Raw genomic sequence first — 18,783 nt, 5'->3', positions numbered from 1 at the left:
GAATACAGCAGCTGAGCTGAGAAACATGTTTCTGAGTGTATTTAACTGCAGATTGAACCCTGTGATGCTGAGCAAGAGCAGTGTCATTTGTTTTGGGGTACAGGACAAAGGTACAGAGAAGCTGAGTGCAGGGTGTGAGTGGAAGGTTGTGACACTGCTGGGAGCAAATGCAAGACTGAGCTTAGGACCAAGGAGCCTGAGCAGTCAGCTCTTCTTTCACCACCCTGGTTCTCTGTGAGAAGAAAACTCAGCCTAAGAGACATTGGAAGTGATTTAGGATGAATGAGAAGCCAGTCGAATTCCAAATCTCATCTGCCCTGCGCCCTATTTTAAACCTGACACAAATTTACTCAAGAAATTTGATTCCAGCTCTGTGCTTCACCTGTTTATTACCCGCTATGTGAACAAATGTCCATCTCTCATCTAAGGGATAGGGCTTTGTGGGGAAAACCCACCAACCTTCTAAGCCTGTGGGAATTTATCAACTGAGAAATATTTGTCCTAGCCCATGTTTTCCTTGAGAGCGAGCTGACAGTCAGGTGTTAGCTTCAGCCGATAAGGCAGTGGGTAGGAAAAGCCTTTGCTTGCATTCACCTGCCAGCAGGACATGAGCAGATTGACTGCAGAGATTTTTTCTTTTCCTAGCATAATTATTCACAATCAATGTAGAAAACCTGAAACTATTTTTCCCTCCAAGGTGCTACTTATTTTGCAGTAAAAAGATGCACCATACTCGAGACTCTGCTTGTCACATCAGACGTAACCAGGACGTAGCGATCAGTATAGATAGGGCAAGGGAGAGAATGAGGAAGCAGGAGCAAGATGGTGGGTTTCTGCCTGGTTTTCCAAGCCAACTCCGTGTATGACTTTACACACTTGGCTAACGAGATGCCGAAAAAAGAAGGGTGAGACCAGCGCTCCTCAGGCTGCCTTAGCACTTTCCTGTTGCTGTCCCGTAACTGAGGGGAAGTACTCAGCCTCTTTTTCGGTACTTTCTGCACATCTGTTGCTCTGTGCTTTTTCATCTAGAATGACTTGCCTGAGTACCAGTATCACCCAGGTTGTTTTATTAACAGTTTTCCTGAAAAGTTGAAGACCCCTCCCATTCAGGCACCTGCAGCAGGGGGACTGAGCAAATGCCTGTCACATCCTCGCTCTCTACTTGTCCTTTGTGTTTTCTGAGGGGGGAAAAAAACCCTAAATTTCAATATCTAATTCAGTAAGTCACAGAAATATAAATGCTTTTAATCCATATTTACTTAGGAAAGCATGAATAAGCACTGTGGGGTTTTTTCCCCAGTTGGAAGTTGGAGATTAGTGCCTAATTACCTTTGGTAGTGATTCAATGAAGGAATGAATATTGGCTTCTTTTGCTGCGCTGACAATCTCCTCACATGACACCTCCCGACTGTTATCTCCATATGCAATGTTTTCAGCAATAGTGCAGTCAAACAGGATTGGTTCTTGCGAAACAATACCAATCTGAGCTCTCAGCCACTGGATGTTTAGTGTCTTTGCGTTTTGGCCATCCAGGAGCTAAAAGCGTCAGAAATCATATAATTTAATCATAGTACTTTGTAGATGGCTGGGTTTTGTTTGTCTTTTTTTTTTTTTTTTTTTTTTTTTTTAAATTGAGCGACGTTATAGCCTTTAACTTAGGCACTTATGCATGGCAGCAGAGATGGGGAGATGAGTGTTAAAGCCCTTATGTTTGCAATCAGTACAATAACATCAGACATCTCTTATGAACCTTGAGAAATTCCAGCAGTATGAAGCCACTGTGTTGCACCCCACTTGGTAAGAGAGCCGATACAGACATACTTTCTCTGCCGTCTTGCTATCAATACTAGAGACATTTGGTACTATGCTGGTGACAGGAAGATCTATTTTCAAAACCAGTAGAAGATTTATACCACAAAGCGTTTTCACAGCCTCTTCTTTTATTATAAGCAGCTTTATCCCATCTCTATTATGCTGATCTGGGAGTCAGATGTCCTTGCCTCTCAAATGGCAGTAGTGGAGGACAGTAACAGGCAGTAGTCTCTAATCCCGTAACTAAATATCGTCCTTGTACATCAGTGAGAAAAATTCATCTACCGTCACTTGCTCATGTAAGGTGAGATACATGTGTAAAACTCTACACATCAGCACTTGAACTCCTCCTCTTCTCCCACTGTACCTTATCTGGATGTTAGCATCTGTATAAGTTTAACTGTCTCCATTATGCAGACACTTATTTAGTCTAAAATAAAACATCAGTCCATATTTCTGCTTTATCCTCATGACTTCTATCTAAAGCAGAATTAACGAGCTGTGGACTAAATCACCATCCTGTACCTGCAGGTGCACTGGGACATTGGACTCTTGGAGCCCAGATCACCTTTTTGTTCTGTTTGTACAGCACTTAGCACTGCAGAGAGCTCTAACCCAGGGCTTGGATTCCTCAGTGCAATGGTCAACTAAAAATAATAGGCTGTTTGTATCTTTACAAGAATTCATCCTTACTCTAATAAAACTAAAGCCCAGTGATACCAGAAGGCTCTGATCAGGCTATGTAGCAACTTGGATCTTGTTCTAGTAACTTAAAAGGGCATGGGAAATTCAGAAATTCTACTTTCCCCATGATTGCATAGAGAATATTGAAAATCAGTGTGTTCCTGCCCTTAGTTTTCAAAAATATATTAAAAAATATATTAGAAACATTGACAAAAGTAAGTAGTTACACTAGCAAACATGTAATGAGATTATTTACAAGGTGGAAAAAAGCAAATAAATTATAATAATAAAATAGAGTAAGCATGCATCATGTATCTGCAACTTAGGCTTTGATGTGGAACACTTACCATTTCTCCACTGAGTGGGTCATAAAATCTCTCAAGCAGCTGAACAACAGTGCTCTTTCCACAGCCACTGCTACCAACAAGAGCCAGAGTTTGTCCTTTTTCTACGCTCAGGTTCAAACCTTGAAGCACTTTGGCCTCTGGTCGGGTTGGGTAGTTAAATGCCACATTGTTGAATGTTATGTTCCCACCAAATATTTTCTGTTTGAAACAGTAGGGTTGGGTCAATTTTTTAGGCGAATGTAACATATAAAAGATCATGAAGAACATTCATAAAAGAGATCGGTGGGAGTTTTTCCAAAGGATCAGAATTCAGGGATTACTATGTAGTGAGAAGCTATTGTGAAAATACAAATTATTTCGTGACTATTCTACCCTGCAGGTGTATTTTAACTAACATTCTGTTCTGTAAACACAAATTCTGACAGCTTCTTTTATGCCACGTGTTAAACAAGATTATAGTTTCAAAAGTAACAGTAACTCTAGGTGGCTGACTTCTGTCTGCTTTGCGAGGACCTTGTTCAGATTCTTGATGTGTTCTTTGCTGATTTTTTTTTCATTTCTGTCCTTAAAGATACTGAAAATATTCTAGTATTTTTGGTCTGTGCACAGAATCAATCCTTCTACTTAAAGATATTTTCTATCATATTACATTTTAGAAATGTAATATGTAATATGATATATGTAGTACAGATATATGCCTACACAAGAAGTATGGTTCATCTGAATGAATATATATATAAAATGTAAACATAGACATATGCAAATGACCAATCAACCTAACCAATCAACTGTATGATACTTCATCAAACCTCACAACTGTTTTCCTTTATTATGTGTGTGTGTGTGTGTATATATATATATACATGTATGTACACACATATATATATAATAAACAGAAGGTTTGCAATATATATGTGATTGTTTTCTGGAACATTCTGTCCTCTTTGTTATATGACAGGCCACATGCACCCATATGTTCATATACCTTGTTGTTACTAAAGAGTGTGACAATCTATTATGGACAACTCACAACTAAGTTGTCCTTCAAAAATTTCTGGTTAAACATTAAAGATGTAGTTATGCATTTAAGATCTATGCTCAGGTAGCTGCATGCAAGAAAGTCTTGAAAAATAACCTGTGCTGCATTAACCCTGTTTCCCCTGGCTCTGAAAGATGTTTTCGCCAAGAGACTGGTGATGTTTTGGCATGAGAAGACAGAAAACAAAGCTTAAGCCCAATTTGGTTGGATGAGTGAGATGTGAATGGGCTCACACAGTACTTGTCTCAGCAGCTGTGATGTGGGTGGGAGAAAACAGGTTTGAAATCAATTAGAGTATGCAATGCTGTGCACAACACTGTGATTACTTACAGGCTTCTTTCCTTCCTCACTGTAGCTGTCTATGGACGGTACTCTTTCAAACAGCATGAACAAGTGGGCAGCTGACATCTTGGCTTTGGCATAGTCTGGAGTGAAAGAAGTGCTTTGTCCTAATGCCATTGCACCAAACACAATAGCTGAAAACACTCTGTAAAGACAAAAATGAGTAAAATATTTTGATATTGGTGTGGCAAAGGCAAGAAAAGCTTTTGTGGGCAGATTAGGAGCTTCAGACAAATACTCGTTAATAAGGCTGAGGTAGGGTAAGAGCTGTCTACTGCAAAATCTGTGAATTTTTTCCTTATTGAGAAAATCCCTAATTCGTTTGTGGGGAGTAGAGTAGCATTCTGAGCTTCCCCTCCTTGCCCACTTCTGTGGATTCATTAGAAATAGATGTGTTGATTTCTGCTTCTGTTCTTAATGCATGAGATGTGGTAGGATATATGGTTTCCTGCAGCTCAGTTTCTTCACCTAAAAAATTGAAGGTATTAGTTGTGGAACAGTCTGAGGACTATGGAGAAATTTGCTATTCCACATCTCCTTTGAGTGGTCCAGTCTTCCAGGCACAATCAAATCCCTGAGTTCAGGAGAAAAAGGCGAGAGGCAAATGGGAGATGAGAAAGAGGCATGAAATCTGTGCTGAGCAAAGGGCAGTAGGAGGGGAGATAAGCGAGGAGAAGGAATTAACTTGAATGTGTTGGGGAAGACAGGCTAATGCTGCTATTTGAGAAGGCGTTGGTGTAATCAGAGTAAGAAGCAGCTTTAGTTTCAGTAGCATTTTTTGCCAAGCAAGTGTGGCAAGTGCTGAAAGCATGCATGGGGCGTGCATGGGAGACCAGGTGGCTACTGACATATGTGGACAGGGAGGAAAGTGAAAGACTTGGTTAGATGCTGGAGATGGGGAGGGAGGAAAGAGGATGTTGGGAAGGTGCTGGTTGGTGGGAACAATCCACTGGAAACACTTAGAGAAGCTTTTTCAGCGCTGGCTGGGCTTTTTCCAGATTGGGTGTTTGCTGAACATTTCTCCTGCTCTCCACCTCTCTTGTCCCAGGGCTCATAATTTTCTCACCTGTTTCACTCGTTACTTGCTCCACTTACATTTTAATCTTGTCTGCCTACGCTCCCTACAGCTAAGCCACGTGGTTCTGTTGTTAAAGGAACTTTGTTGGCCGTGAAAACAAGGAATGGCTTTGCATTGCCTTCCTTTTACCCTGGGCAAAATGATTATAAGGGCAATTGTATGTAGGCAGCTAAGCACAGCCTAAAAGTATCACTTATTTTGGATTTGTAATAGTGTAAGAAAGGAAGGGGAATGTAAGGGTGAAGAATGGAAGACAGAAGTTTTTACTGATTTTTTGGCTCTATACTCCATGACTTCATGATATGTATAGAAAAATCAAACTATTCTCCCACATAGACAAAAAAGAGCCTAAGAAAGAGATACTTACAAAAGCACATCTTTAAACTGCATATGTCCATTTCTCACTAAGTAGGCACCAAACCTAAAACACCCAGCATAAGTAAAGTACATAATAGCTTGTGTAAAGGCAAAAGTAAATCCAAAGATATGCGCTCTCTTTACCGAATTCCTGTAACAGAAAAAAACATATAATCATGATCATATTTTACATCCACTTGTGGCAATGAAGAATGTGAAGTGTATCCTATAATTCAAAGGAATCCACAAATCCTTAGTATTTTAACGTAAAATAATTTCCAGCTCTTTGTAAGATCCTGACCTAAGACATCATAATTCCTGTATGCTTCAACTTCCTCTCTGCAAAAACCGATGAAAATGTTGGGACAGGACAAGAAATTTCTCTAACTCTAAATATTTTTGAGCACGTACAATTCATATTGTCTTCACCTTGTACATTCATTAAAACTTTTTTTCAAAATTATAATGCAGTTGCAATTCCAAGTGTCAACTAACTGACACATGAGGAAAATAATTGAGAACTTTAGGATTTCTACAAAACAGAAATTACTTCAATAGAACAAATCTTTGTGCTTTACCTTACATTGAACTAAAGCAAGTGACCATTCCTGAGGTTTCACATGCTCTGCAATAGTACAAAATAGCAGAGTGTACAAATTCAGAAGCTTCTATGCAGGTCCACCCTTCTGGTTCCTTCCTTGGGAAAATCCCACTGATTTTTATAAGAATATTACACAAACATGCAGGTAAAAATTGACTTTTGGTTTGTTAAACAATAGATGCCCTCAGAAGAAAGGGCTTGTGATTATAAGAATTAATAAAAGCTTCCATTTCCAGAATTACAGCAGTGAATGACAACATCATGGAGACTTTGAAAAAAAAAAAAAAGTAATTTAGAACATTATCTAAATTGTCAAGAACATAAGCTTGAAGGGAAAGATAATCTATATTTTTTATGTTAAAGCTGAGTTTGGAATGAAAGGTTTTATGATGCACTGACAGAAATAAATCGTGATTCAGTTTATTGGTGTTTATTTACATTCATTTTAAAAAGGAATATTTCAATAACTTTATTTTTTTAAGAAGCATTCTTTTACCTAGATGATGCTTGCAAACTTTGTCCATACATAAGCTCAAATTTTCTTTCCTGAGTCAAAGTAACAACGGTTCGAATATTTTCTATGGCTTCTGAAGCAATCTGTATTGGAGAGCAGATTCATCAGCAGAAAAACAAGATTATATGGGAATTTTGAAACCAATAAATAGAATAACTGCAATAGAATTATGTCTAAAATGCTGTTGAAAGTGTGGTTGCAACATTTGTAGATACACTGCTGTTAAATATATCCAGTTATCATGGATTATAGCAGTGAAGTTGAGACAACAAACATTTTAGCATGGGCCAGCAATGGGATTATATTTTCCCATGGGCCATCATGAGGATGATGCCGTGCGGCTGTCATCGCTGTGGGAGCCCAGTCATGAAAGACCAAGCAAACCTACATCACCTGCAAGTGCACTTGGAACTGCAGGGTAAACATATGGCCACATTTCAAAAGCAGCTAGTGATTTTGAGCTCACCCATAAAGAAAAGATCTTTCCTTAGTGCATTCTGGGCATTGTTGGAAAAATCAGGAGTCTTCCAGCACTTCTAAAGGAGAAACTCAACACCCCATGCCATTTAAGACTCTTAAAGGAGAAACTCAAAACCACTGGCCGTTCCTAAAAATGTAGAGACAAATATTTCCTGTCCCATATGGCAGCTTGGCATCTGAATCCTCTTAATTTTGTATCTTCGAAAACCTTTGTGTTTTGCCATAGAAGAAAAAAATAGTAGTAGTTGTCCAAAACAATTAATGATGCTAGGTACCCAATCTTGACTGAAAACTAGTGGAAGCTCATGCCTTAATTTTCTTAATGCTCCTCAAATATTAAGGGAATTTATTTGTAGTTAATTAATAACATCAACAAATCTTTTAATAACAACTGTTGATTTAGTCTTGGTCAAGAATCCAGCAAAACAAAACTCAAAATGTAAAGCACATCTTGGAAAGCAATTTTGTAAAGTACATTCATGGAGCGCTATACTCATTCTAGCTCATAATTTAGTTCCAAGGTACTCTTTTTTTATGGGAAAAGAAAATAAAAAATTATCCACTGTCTAGTCCACTAGGACCTGGGACTCAAGAGCAATTCTTTCTCACATATTGTCACCCATGTAAGATTTGTACACTGTGGAACCCCACTGCCTTCACAGAAGCCTCGGTAGTGTTTGTACCACCTAGAACCGTGTGCTCCTGGATTGTATCGGGAGCTCATTGACTTCGTTAGGTGTACGACGAATTCTGCGGCTCATAAGGAAGGCACGAAATACATTTGCTCTCTTTTAGCTATTTTGTTTGTGCACTGCCTTTCAATGAGAGTAGTTTATTTTTATCTCTCATGTGTGAAGATGGCATTTCTCCACAAGCAGTTTTTCCAGGAAGAACCCGTCTTTTAAAAAGAAGAGCAGATGTTTACCTAGAGCTAAATATAGATAACTGGGGCTTGTTTTCTTTCAGGTTTGCTTGATATGTTGAGAATGGAACATTTTACTGAATTACTATAGAAATATATGTTTTAAATTTTGCCAGAAACTGGGGATCTGCAAAAAATTGTTTTGATTAACAGTCTGCCGGTACCAAATATTCGGTCATTGCCCAACAATCATGTAACTGTTCTTACAAACAGTCTCCAAAGAAGCTGTCATGAGATAATGATATTCAGCTGTAAACAACCTGACTATGAGATAACTTCAAAATATTTCAGAGTGTAACAATGCACTCAGCAAAGTCACCTGTTTGGCAAAACTTTGTGAATAATTAGTGACGATATTTTGAATTTTTTCTTGATTACCCTGTCATGTAAAGAGGAACAGGTTTCTTCTTTTCAACACATGCATTCTTTTAAAAATAAATCTCTTTTAACTTCTTATTTTAATGTGTAACAAATCACCTCTGGGCTTGTGAATCATCAGCCTTTACTTTAAGCGTCGAAAACAGCTTGGAAGCAAACATGACTCTCAGCCTCCAACTCGGTAAGAAAAAGGAAAAGCCTAGCAGCTCTAAACGTATGAGAGCTAACCTCTGAATACACAACCATACCCACGCATTTGGCAGACTCTTCTTTCTACAGCATTACCTCTACATAATAAGTAGAATAAGTTCTGAGACAATCTACAAATAAGAAACACAACAGATTAAGTAACATGGGAGATAAGATACTGAAATGATTAAGTAACATGGAAAACCTAACATAACAGCATGTAAATATTATCTGTCTCCCCTACAAAGACAAACATCATGTTTTCCTTGTGTCTGTATTACTGATAAGACAGGTCTGTATTACTGTATTTACAGACAGGTAAAGTGAATTTTTGCTCTGCACAGCTGGTTTAAATATGCTTTGAGGCTGAGACTCTTTACAGTTGTTTCACTAACAACCTTTAATGAATTTGCTCTTCTTAGGAGAAACAAGATGAGTTTGGGCTGTTTCTTTGTTTGTCTAACAGCCATCTTGTGGCCTCGCAGAGGTTTCCAAGTTTCACTTCTGATTCTTGTGTTACCCTCTCTTGCCTTTTCCCAACCACTGTTATTAACCGAGGCTGAGAAGTAGCCGGTGCAATCATTGTATAATCTGGACAGGGACACGGGAAATAGACGACAATTTGTACAACGATTGCACCAGATTTCAAAAGAGCATTGTGAGGCTGGTTGCTAAATTCAAGTTGCATTGTAAGCCTCAGCTGAAAGCTGTTGTAGAATTAAGGATAAGTAGAAGATGAGTTCATTCCCTTGAATTCTCCTGACTATTTGTTACATTTTTACTGGGAAAAAAATATTACTAGAGAATACTCATTTACTTGTGTCAGGGGACAATGTTTTGCGGATGTCTTGTGATTTGACCTGACCGTGAATCATTGCTATGTAGATTTACACCAAAATGCCTGTCAGGCAAAACCAAGAGGCATTTCCTTTCTTTTTATTTTAGTGTGAAAAGAGCTAGGGGTAAACACGCACACCCATTTTCTGATCAGCTTGGAGGCACAGAAATGCCTCTGAGACTTTCCTTGTATAAATCATGGAAAGAGAGAATAAGATTTGCTGTGACCAGACTCCTCGGCACAACTGACCATGGTGTAATGGAAGGGAGGGAAAGGGCAGCAGAGAAGATGACCCAGGTATTGTGCTGCCTGGGGTGCATCAAAAACCCAGTCCCCACAAAGCACCCTCTGTCCTGAGACAACATGTCTTGGGATGTGAGAAAACAGTTCTCAAAGTTATGAAATGAAGTAACACCCTCCCTCTTTGCTGCCACACTTGCGTTTTCCTTTGAAGCAGATTCCTAGGCTCCTGCTTCCCTTCTCAGCAGGGAGGGGAATGAATGAGAAGCTGAGCAAGGAATCACAAGGCATGGTCAGCTGCACCATCACCATGAGGTGTTTGTGCATCCTTGGTGCTGAGGGTATCTATACAGTGCCTCGTTACACTAAGCCCAGAGACAGCTGCAAGGTGAGAGAAAGACAAGATATGTGACAGGTAGAAGAGAGGTGCTCTGAAAGGAAACAAGCTGGAAAAAAATGAAGAAAAGGAAAAAAAGCAGAGGGCTGGGAAAGAATAGGGAACCCGAATGCAGACTCAGGGCAGGCGTGAGGAACCCAGGACCTGTAAAATGCTTACTGTGCTCTGAATGCTACAAATTATTTGAGTACATATACTAATAACTGATGTTTCCAATTTTCAGCTTCATATTTGCTCTACCACCATTTTGTCAAAACAATACAACAACACAGACTTTTTCTTCTTTGAGGAGTATATTCTTGATCCATCTTGATCCATGTCCCTACTAAGCAACACTGTGTAGTAGAACATAAAAACAGATAAAAATGTCAGTGAGCCCACCTTTCCTGCGATTTCCAGATTCTTCTTATCTTTTTTTGCTTGTCCAGCAAGCATCTTCATTTGAATCATTCCTGTTACAGCAATAATTGGGACAATGGCTAGAAGCAGAAGAGTCAGCTGCCAGCCATGGATCAATGACAAAACAATCCCAGTCCCAAGATTAGCTATATTTTGGGCAATTAGCGCCAGTCTGGAACCTGTAGCCTGCAAAAAGAATGAAACTGCTGTAAATTACTGTGTTTTAGTTGAAAACTAGACAGGAAATATTTGTTACCCAGACAACTGAGATATATTCACCAGAGGACATCTGAAAGTGCTTAATTTGGTCTAAATATTTGGCAGAACTGGATGCTTTATCTTTTGAAAAAACGTTCTATTGTACAGATAATTTCCTGAAGTCTTCTGTATCTTATCTAGTCTTCCTTCTCTGTTTCCAACTATTCACTCGGAGTTGTAGTCCTTGTTTTCAGGTTTTGCCCAAAACACACAATGACATTTCATAAATCTATTTTTTTATATGTACAATCATGACTTCAAACTTGCCAGGTCTCCCGAAACGTGTCATGATTTTTTTCTCTCTGACCACTTTTAACTTCAAGCATGTCAACAAACACAGGGCTGCAGCAAGAGCAATCCTCATTTTGAGGCATATGCTTACACATTTTGTTAATGTTTGTAACATTTAGCATGGAAATGCAATGCTGTCTAGACATCTAAGCAAGCTGGATAAATAAATAAACAGACTCCTTGGATGACTCATTTATACTAGTCATAACAGGACTGAACATTAGTATGAACTGAAAACAGTATAAAAGTAAGTATATGTATAAAAATATGTATCTTACCTACTATTACGATATTAAATTTTTGCGTGACACCAAAATAAATATTACTTAATAAATAATGTTATATTATTTAATAAATCATAACAGCTTACCGATAAGTGTGTGTGCAGGATTTCTGCCTGTTGAATCCAGCCTCTAACTTACTCCATGCTAAACTAGATATGGAAAATACCAGTGCTTGGTACTTACTCCTTTCACTTGTGAGGCATCATTAGCAAGTCTTGCAATTAATGCTCCTGTGCTATTTTTGGGATCATCGAACCAGCCAATCTCCTACAACATGAAATAGAGTTATTACACTCTTAAAAATGTTAGTCTGCACGTCACCTAATTATGCTACATAAGAAAACTTAATCAATTCGGATTGCAATGGAATGACGCAGATGGTGTTCTTTACATGTAATCACAAATGCAACAGACATAAAACTTTAATAGACACATGGGAACACAAAACTCAAATCTAAATTGTGTTATCAGTCTGTATATCCTTTTTGCAATAGCACAAACACATTATTTCGTATTAAAAACAGCTTTACAAGAAATTTTTCTTGTGAATTTAACATGTTTTTGATAATCAGGTGCTCACTAAATAGCAATATCAAGGAATCTGCCATTTAGGGACAATTACTTGGATGTAACACGCATCTGCAAAGACTACTAACTAAACAACGTACTTTCTCCTGTTACAAATCTAAAAATGCATCTTAATTCTCTACCAGTTACAAGTATTGTGGAAACTGTAAGTCTGCTGTGAAATGTTTCAAAAGTCTGAGTGTTGCTGAAAAATTTCTGTGGTGTCTGAGAAGACGTACGTAAAATGATATGCAGTGCTGGGAAATTACTGAAGACTGTCTGTTCTTCAGCTGGAAGACACTATGTTCAGGGAAAAAAATGTTGCCCGTCATATACTTTTGTATCTCATTAGCAATTCAGATTAATTGGCCAGAGGGATCAGTGACTGTAAAACACTTACTTGAAAATTAAAATGTCTGGATTAAATGCAAAACATTTGTCTTATTTAAACCCAGGAAGTAAAAATAAAATATTCACTCTATTTTTTTTAATATCAAAACCATAAGATCATTATAATGAAACAGTCTAAGTATTTGTATTACTTCATGCATACATAATTCTTAGCAACAGTATGGTACTTTTGTGTAAACTGTTCGTAAGAGCTTTTATATTTCCTGCCGTTAGTACATACATGCATAACCTTTAGTCATCAACAAACACATTACATTTTGATTTCTTGGGGTTTACTGAGGGTGAGGGATTGTTTTTAAGTGCAGTAAGGTACAATATTCTTAAATACAGTAAGAAAACAAGATGTAAACCAAAGAGTTTCAGTTTGGCTGTAGGCTTATGTAACCAGATGGCTGCTTTGACATTAGATGATATGGAGAACACACCACATGTGTTGGTGCTAATACACAAAACCCTCCCAGGTCCCACCACTGCAAGGCCTGATACTTGAACATGATGTCAATAGGTGGACACTGTTTTCACATCAGAATGAGAAAAGTGAATATAATGACATTACTTGACTGTTCAGACCATGAAAACCTCTCTGTTACCTTTAGGGTCTTCAAGCCCTTCCTCTAGAGATCTGTTTTGATTCAGCGTCGTCTTAGAGACCTCACTTTCCTCCCAGGCTAGTCAAAAAAATCTCACAGGACTTAACTTCCAAGGACGTGACCTATGATCCCTTCCCATATAAACCAGAAAGAAGGGGCATCTGGGCCCCCAGCAAAAGGGTTTAACAAAAGGGAAGCTGATGAGGCTCAGGTTGGCTCTGGGAACTTCTCAAGTAGAGAACAACCCTCTGTGGAGACCAGGAAAACTTCACTCATGGGCTGAAGAGGTGGTGGGGTTGTACCTGTTTGGAAACCTCCTCTTTGGTCCCAGACTTGCTGATCGATGTACTAGTCTAGCGTGGGTGGGATAGACCACTGTCTGTAGTGAGTGAAAGGCAAGGGGTTGATGTGTCTAGGCTCACATTGCTCTGCTTTCTACTACCTCAGGGACCACACGCATGCTTACAGCTGGGTCAGCTGGGAGTAAAATTTAATAGAAATTCAAGGAAGGACTGAATTTATGCTGGAAGGATTGAATTTATGCTGTGGATTGATAATAAGAAACAATACCAACATTTGTTTGAAATACTTGATGAATTAAAAAACCCCAAACTTCATAGGAAATCAACTGCTAAAAGTAGGAGTGGCAGTAAAAGGGGGACAAAAGTATCTGAGTTAGTTCTAGCTGTGCTGAAACACAAACTGGAAATGCTGGCAAGCCTGCAGGCCTCCCAGGTGGGGCTTACAAGTTTGCACTGGTACATTACACCCCCCACAGCGGAGCAGGGATGCCGAGCAGCTCACCACTGCACCAGCTCCAGGCAGCAGCTGATGCCAACCTCCCAGTGGTGGCAGTAAGGCTGGTTATGCACACAGTCAGGATCCTTGCCTCCCTCCTCATCGCATAACAACTAGAGACTGTGGTGCTTGGATTTCAGGCAGATCATTTTAAAAGGTTTTCACTCTGCTGCTGAAGGTGCTTCTACTGGCAGCAGAGCCCTGGTCCTACCCTGACCCCCACCATGGCTGTCTCTGGCTCTGTGCTTGCTCCCTCGGAGCAGCCAATAGTTTGGTGAGCGCAGCTAGCCAGACAGCCAGGTCCTATAACCCTTGCTAGTAAGTATATGTGGATCCCAGCCTACATGGAGTTAGCTGACCATGACGGCTGATCTGAATTCCAGATTCAGTCTCTTCAAGTACAGCCTACCTTCTCTGGTCCTCAGTCCAAAGGTGCTTTGCTTTTATTAAACAAGCTAAATAAACCCTACTGCTACCTTTGAGCTTTCTTACACTTGATCTATAGTTGTATCAATAAAAGAGTTTAAAACCATTTAAAATATCTGCCTGGACCTGTTATGAAGATTTAGTTCAATCAGTTTCTAAACTGAGCTAAAGAAATCAGTGTGGTACCTCTATGGACATGATTGCAGCGTGACTATTAAATAAATACAAACACAATTTATTACATGCAAACAAACAAACATTTCTAAAGCTCCAGAAAGCTAAATACATAAAGCTTTCACCTGTCTCAGGATTGCTCTAAATGCCATTGATCGAAGCCGCATTGTAAGGATTTCTCCAGCTTTGCCAAATGTGAAACCCTGTTTGAGAAAAAAAAAAAAAAAAGACTTTTTTTTATTACCTAATTACAGTTTTTGTCTTTTTCAGGTAAATACTTAAGTGACTATCTGTATGTAATATTAAAAACAATAAGTAAAAAAAATTCTATCTGTAACTGAGGTAATTAAATTTTTTAAAAGCTAAATTTAGCACCTATAAGGGTAGAGCAAAGAACGAGACATTGCTGTTTAAGAAAAAAGTGTATACCGTGTAATAGTCTTCAGGCCCCACCAAACAGTGTTTTAATTAGAGGATTATTTTTTTTTAGCAATACCTGATTTCAAACAGGAGCTGGTCATTTCAAAGTAACAGGCTTGGTGCTCGTTTTAGGCACTGTACAAATACCAGAGATTTTCCTCTCTCTCTCAAAGAGCTCCCAATTGAAAAACTGGAGTGCTACTTGTTATTTTCTAGAAGAAGCCTCTGAACCTGCTCAGACACTCAGTGACTACCACACAACTCAGTGTGCACCAAGCCATAGCGGCAAAGCTGTCGCTCCTACGCCAGGGCCATGCAGGGTCAGACCATGCAGGAATGAGAAGAGGGAAACAGACATTGGCATGGAGAAATATCCGTAACAACTGTACCACCAATTTCTTTTCTTTTCCAAGGGCATCAAAGAAGTAGGAATTTTGAGGCTGGTTCTGCCTGAAGAGAGGGCGAGGGCTGGAGGTCATTTCAGAAATGGCACCCTGTTGTCTCAGGGCATCAGGCAGAAGCAGCATGGTGGTGTTCAGAAACCTATCAATGACTGGGGAAGGCCAACACAAGTAGCTGCAAAATAACTAAAGGGATTTGTGCATGTAAATGAGATGCGTGAACAGACTTATATATGAACTTGGCAGTTTTCCCATAGTATATGTAACTTCATGCACTGGCAAGTACACATGCCCATGTGAATGATTATGTGTACATGGGAATTTAGACTCTATCTCAGAAAATGTGATTAAAACTATTTGATCCTGTGCAAACTGAGAGATACATCCCATAAACTGAAGAGGTGATTTGAAATATTATTTAACTTTCATGGTATGTAACTGTGAATAATCTTAAATTATATGTAATCTTAAGCATATGATGTGGCCTTTCTCAGTTACTTTTGGTATGTTTTCTCAGGGGGTTGAGCTTGTGTAGGTACATGCAGACTCATTTCAGTGCAATCAGATCAGATGCTGACAGGAGTGTTGAACAGAGCTCAGAGCGGGTGCTGAGGCAACCATGTACTCGAGACAGAAGATTCAAAACCTGATCTAAAGCTGTGCTGCCAACGTTACTATCAGCACTGTCACTGTTGGGTTTTCCTACCCAGGCTGTGCTGTAGAGTGGGCCTGACACCCAGACTTTCCTTTGCTGGGAGATGGAGGTCAGCTTATAGCACAGAGAACTTTTGAAACATCTTACTGTATTTTGAACCCATCTGATAGTGAAAGTTCATCATTGTTTTTCTGGTGTACTGCTTAACACTAAGGTGCTGAGAACTTAGCAGAGTTGAGATACAGTGCCTCAAATACCACAAACAATTGCAGTAACAAAAACTTACCTGAAGAAAAAAAGTGACGAAAGACATTATTCCAAAACCTAAGAACATCAGTGCATACATGCTGTTTGTTTCCCTGATGGCAGTCTCTCCTTTTTCTACAAACATCTATAAGAGAAAGTTTGGAAAATTAATTTACTTCAGTTACAGTGCAATAATTTCCTCTGCTATTGTTACATACATGCTATAGGCATTACAGACACTTAAAGTGGTAATAAGTCCATTTCTTGTTGAACTAAGATTTTTTCTTTTCTTTGAAGTTACAAATCCAAAGTGAATTTAGGTCTTGTGAATGAAGACTTCATCGGTATTTTGGCAAGATATAATCAGTAACACATGTCAGTGAAAAACCTACATCAGTAAATTATTATTGCAACTTACATCTGCAAAATGCTGAGGCCTGTCTTAATACTCTAAATAGCATTTCTGGAGTCACTGGCTGAAGATTATTGCATGTTAAAGAATGACTATTTAGTGAGAAAGAAATATGGAAATTGTTCTTAATATGTTGTGTTATATTTTAGAGTTGTGTTAGTTTTTAGGCTAAGACTCAGTGATAAACAGACTTCTGCTGTTTGTTTTCTATATGTTAACAATTAAAACCCAACCAAACCCCAAAATTATTTATGTTGTATGGAGCGTTTGCTTTGTTATGGAGATAATTTAAAGCTTCCATGCACTTATTTGTCTCAACAGTGGATAAATTAATATTAAAGATTTAGTATCTTCAAGGTTTGAGGTCTTCAAGGTCTCTAAGTCTTTTAAATAGATCTTTGAGGATGTTGTCTATTGTTTGTTATTGGATTGTCTTTGCATATTTTGGATGTTGAGTAACTGTCATTATGTGCTTTTAATTTGTTAAGCGAAATTTAATTTGCCTTAGTAAAAATTTATCAATTGTTTGCTCAGAGTGACTCCAGTTTAGCTTATTTTATACCTTGGTCCATAGCAATAAAATTTACAGTGCAATTATTTAAATTTCCTAATAGAGATTTGTTATAAATCCTATCACACCTGCAAATATTTTAAAAAGTTTTTATAGTAAATTAATGTTTTAGAAAGGAAGGACCTTAATTCTGTTTTTTCCCTATATATATTCTGCCCTTTGTCAGATTCTTTTCCATATTGGACTGATTTGGGGACAACTGCTGAAAGATTGCAACCACATAGCAGCCTCCCCTTCCCTCAGGGATGTTGCTCTTTGCATTAAAAGCTGAAGTATAACACCAACATAACACTCTTTTCCCAAACAGTTCTTTGGAAGGTATCACCTCATGTATGAGTATAAAAAAATTTCAGGTATTTCAATATCTTTTATGTTATATACTACAGCTTGACTGTCTGTAAAAAGTGCTCCAGTAAATGCAGATGTTGCTGTGGTTTTGATTTTTTCTTTTTCTTGTTTTATTGTGAAACTGTGAAAAACACTAGAAGACAAGACTGAGCACCTTGTCCCAAAACAGTCAAAGGATGAACCTGAGGTTCAACTTCCAGGGCTGTATTTGTTTCTAAAATGTCTTCTACAACTCGTGCGAGAAACACAGCCATATATTCTTTCTTGGTATGGCATATGAGTGCCATATGGCATGTGGGTACATAAGCGCACATGAACACATGTACTTGTACTCTCACACTCAGTTTGTCTCTCTCCTGCACTGTCAAAACCATAATAACATCCTGTGCTGTATCAATATTAACACCTTTCCAACAAAATACTGTATTCTGACAGAAAATGTTAGAGAATTCCCAACAGTACACACGAAGTATCTCTTGCTTGACAATGGAACTTCATTTTCTAACACCATAAATTCAGGTTTATAGAATGTCTCTCTACAATGAAAAGTCTATTCAAAAGCATTATCTCATGTCACTTTCGTTGTGTTGCTCTTGCATTGTGTTATGTCACACCAGATCCTCTGAAAGGCTATGGCTGAGCACACGTGGGCGAGACAGTGTGTGGGTCACCTTTCAGGCCTGTGCTGCTCAGGCTCACATACTGCCTTCTCTAAAGGAGTAAGGATGAAGCAGATTCGGAGAGGTCACAGAAGAACCTCTTCTCATCCAGCGTCGGAGAGGTAATCTGCTTGAGGATGTGCAATTCGTATCCCTGCTCTGTGAGACATTGAGCAGATATTTTGCACTCTCCATAGCGAGGACCTTTGCCTGTTTCTTACTTTTGCAATGCAAACCAAAAAAAAGTGCTATTTACTGGAAATAATGACAACAGGTAAAGCATACAATGAAGATTTTTACTTCTTTGTTTTATACTCACCCCTATAACATCTGAAATGATGACTGAAAATATGGGTTGCAAGGCCCCGTTGATAATTGCACATAGAGTTCCAATAACAAAGTATGGCCATTCAGTTTTATTCAACTCCATAATTTTAAAAAATGAAACTGGAGGCATGCTTTTATCCTAAAATGAAAGGATTCCATCAGGATAAATATAGTACATTAATGGAGGGAAATGAGGGATGTGTATATTCTTTGTAATATGCTCCTTATCCCATATTCTATGTTAAGAAACCCCAAACTCACTGATCTTTAAAAAAATGTATTAATTAACTGCAGAAATTCTTACTGTTACACCACATCCAATAGTAAT

General features: G+C 38.6%; 1 protein-coding gene across 1 annotated transcript in view; it reads right to left on the bottom strand.

The window, feature by feature from the left end:
- The window catches only part of LOC104344634 (ATP-dependent translocase ABCB1), a 50,138-nt gene that overhangs the window by 1,321 nt on the left and 30,034 nt on the right, over window positions 1-18,783 (bottom strand). The window contains exons 19-28 of the mRNA XM_086467322.1: window positions 18,448-18,594; window positions 16,179-16,283; window positions 14,542-14,619; window positions 11,634-11,717; window positions 10,600-10,803; window positions 6,757-6,857; window positions 5,670-5,810; window positions 4,213-4,369; window positions 2,844-3,041; window positions 1,330-1,536 (exon numbers count right to left, since the gene is read on the bottom strand). Of these exons, the coding sequence (XP_086323448.1) occupies window positions 1,330-1,536; window positions 2,844-3,041; window positions 4,213-4,369; window positions 5,670-5,810; window positions 6,757-6,857; window positions 10,600-10,803; window positions 11,634-11,717; window positions 14,542-14,619; window positions 16,179-16,283; window positions 18,448-18,594 (1,422 nt within the window). The remainder of the gene's footprint in view (window positions 1-1,329; window positions 1,537-2,843; window positions 3,042-4,212; window positions 4,370-5,669; window positions 5,811-6,756; window positions 6,858-10,599; window positions 10,804-11,633; window positions 11,718-14,541; window positions 14,620-16,178; window positions 16,284-18,447; window positions 18,595-18,783) is intronic.

Source organism: Leptosomus discolor, chromosome 6, assembly GCF_034619465.1.
Source record: "Leptosomus discolor isolate bLepDis1 chromosome 6, bLepDis1.hap2, whole genome shotgun sequence".
In the NCBI taxonomy this organism is placed as follows: domain Eukaryota; kingdom Metazoa; phylum Chordata; class Aves; order Leptosomiformes; family Leptosomidae; genus Leptosomus; species Leptosomus discolor.
This window is presented reverse-complemented; position numbering and strand designations above follow the sequence as displayed.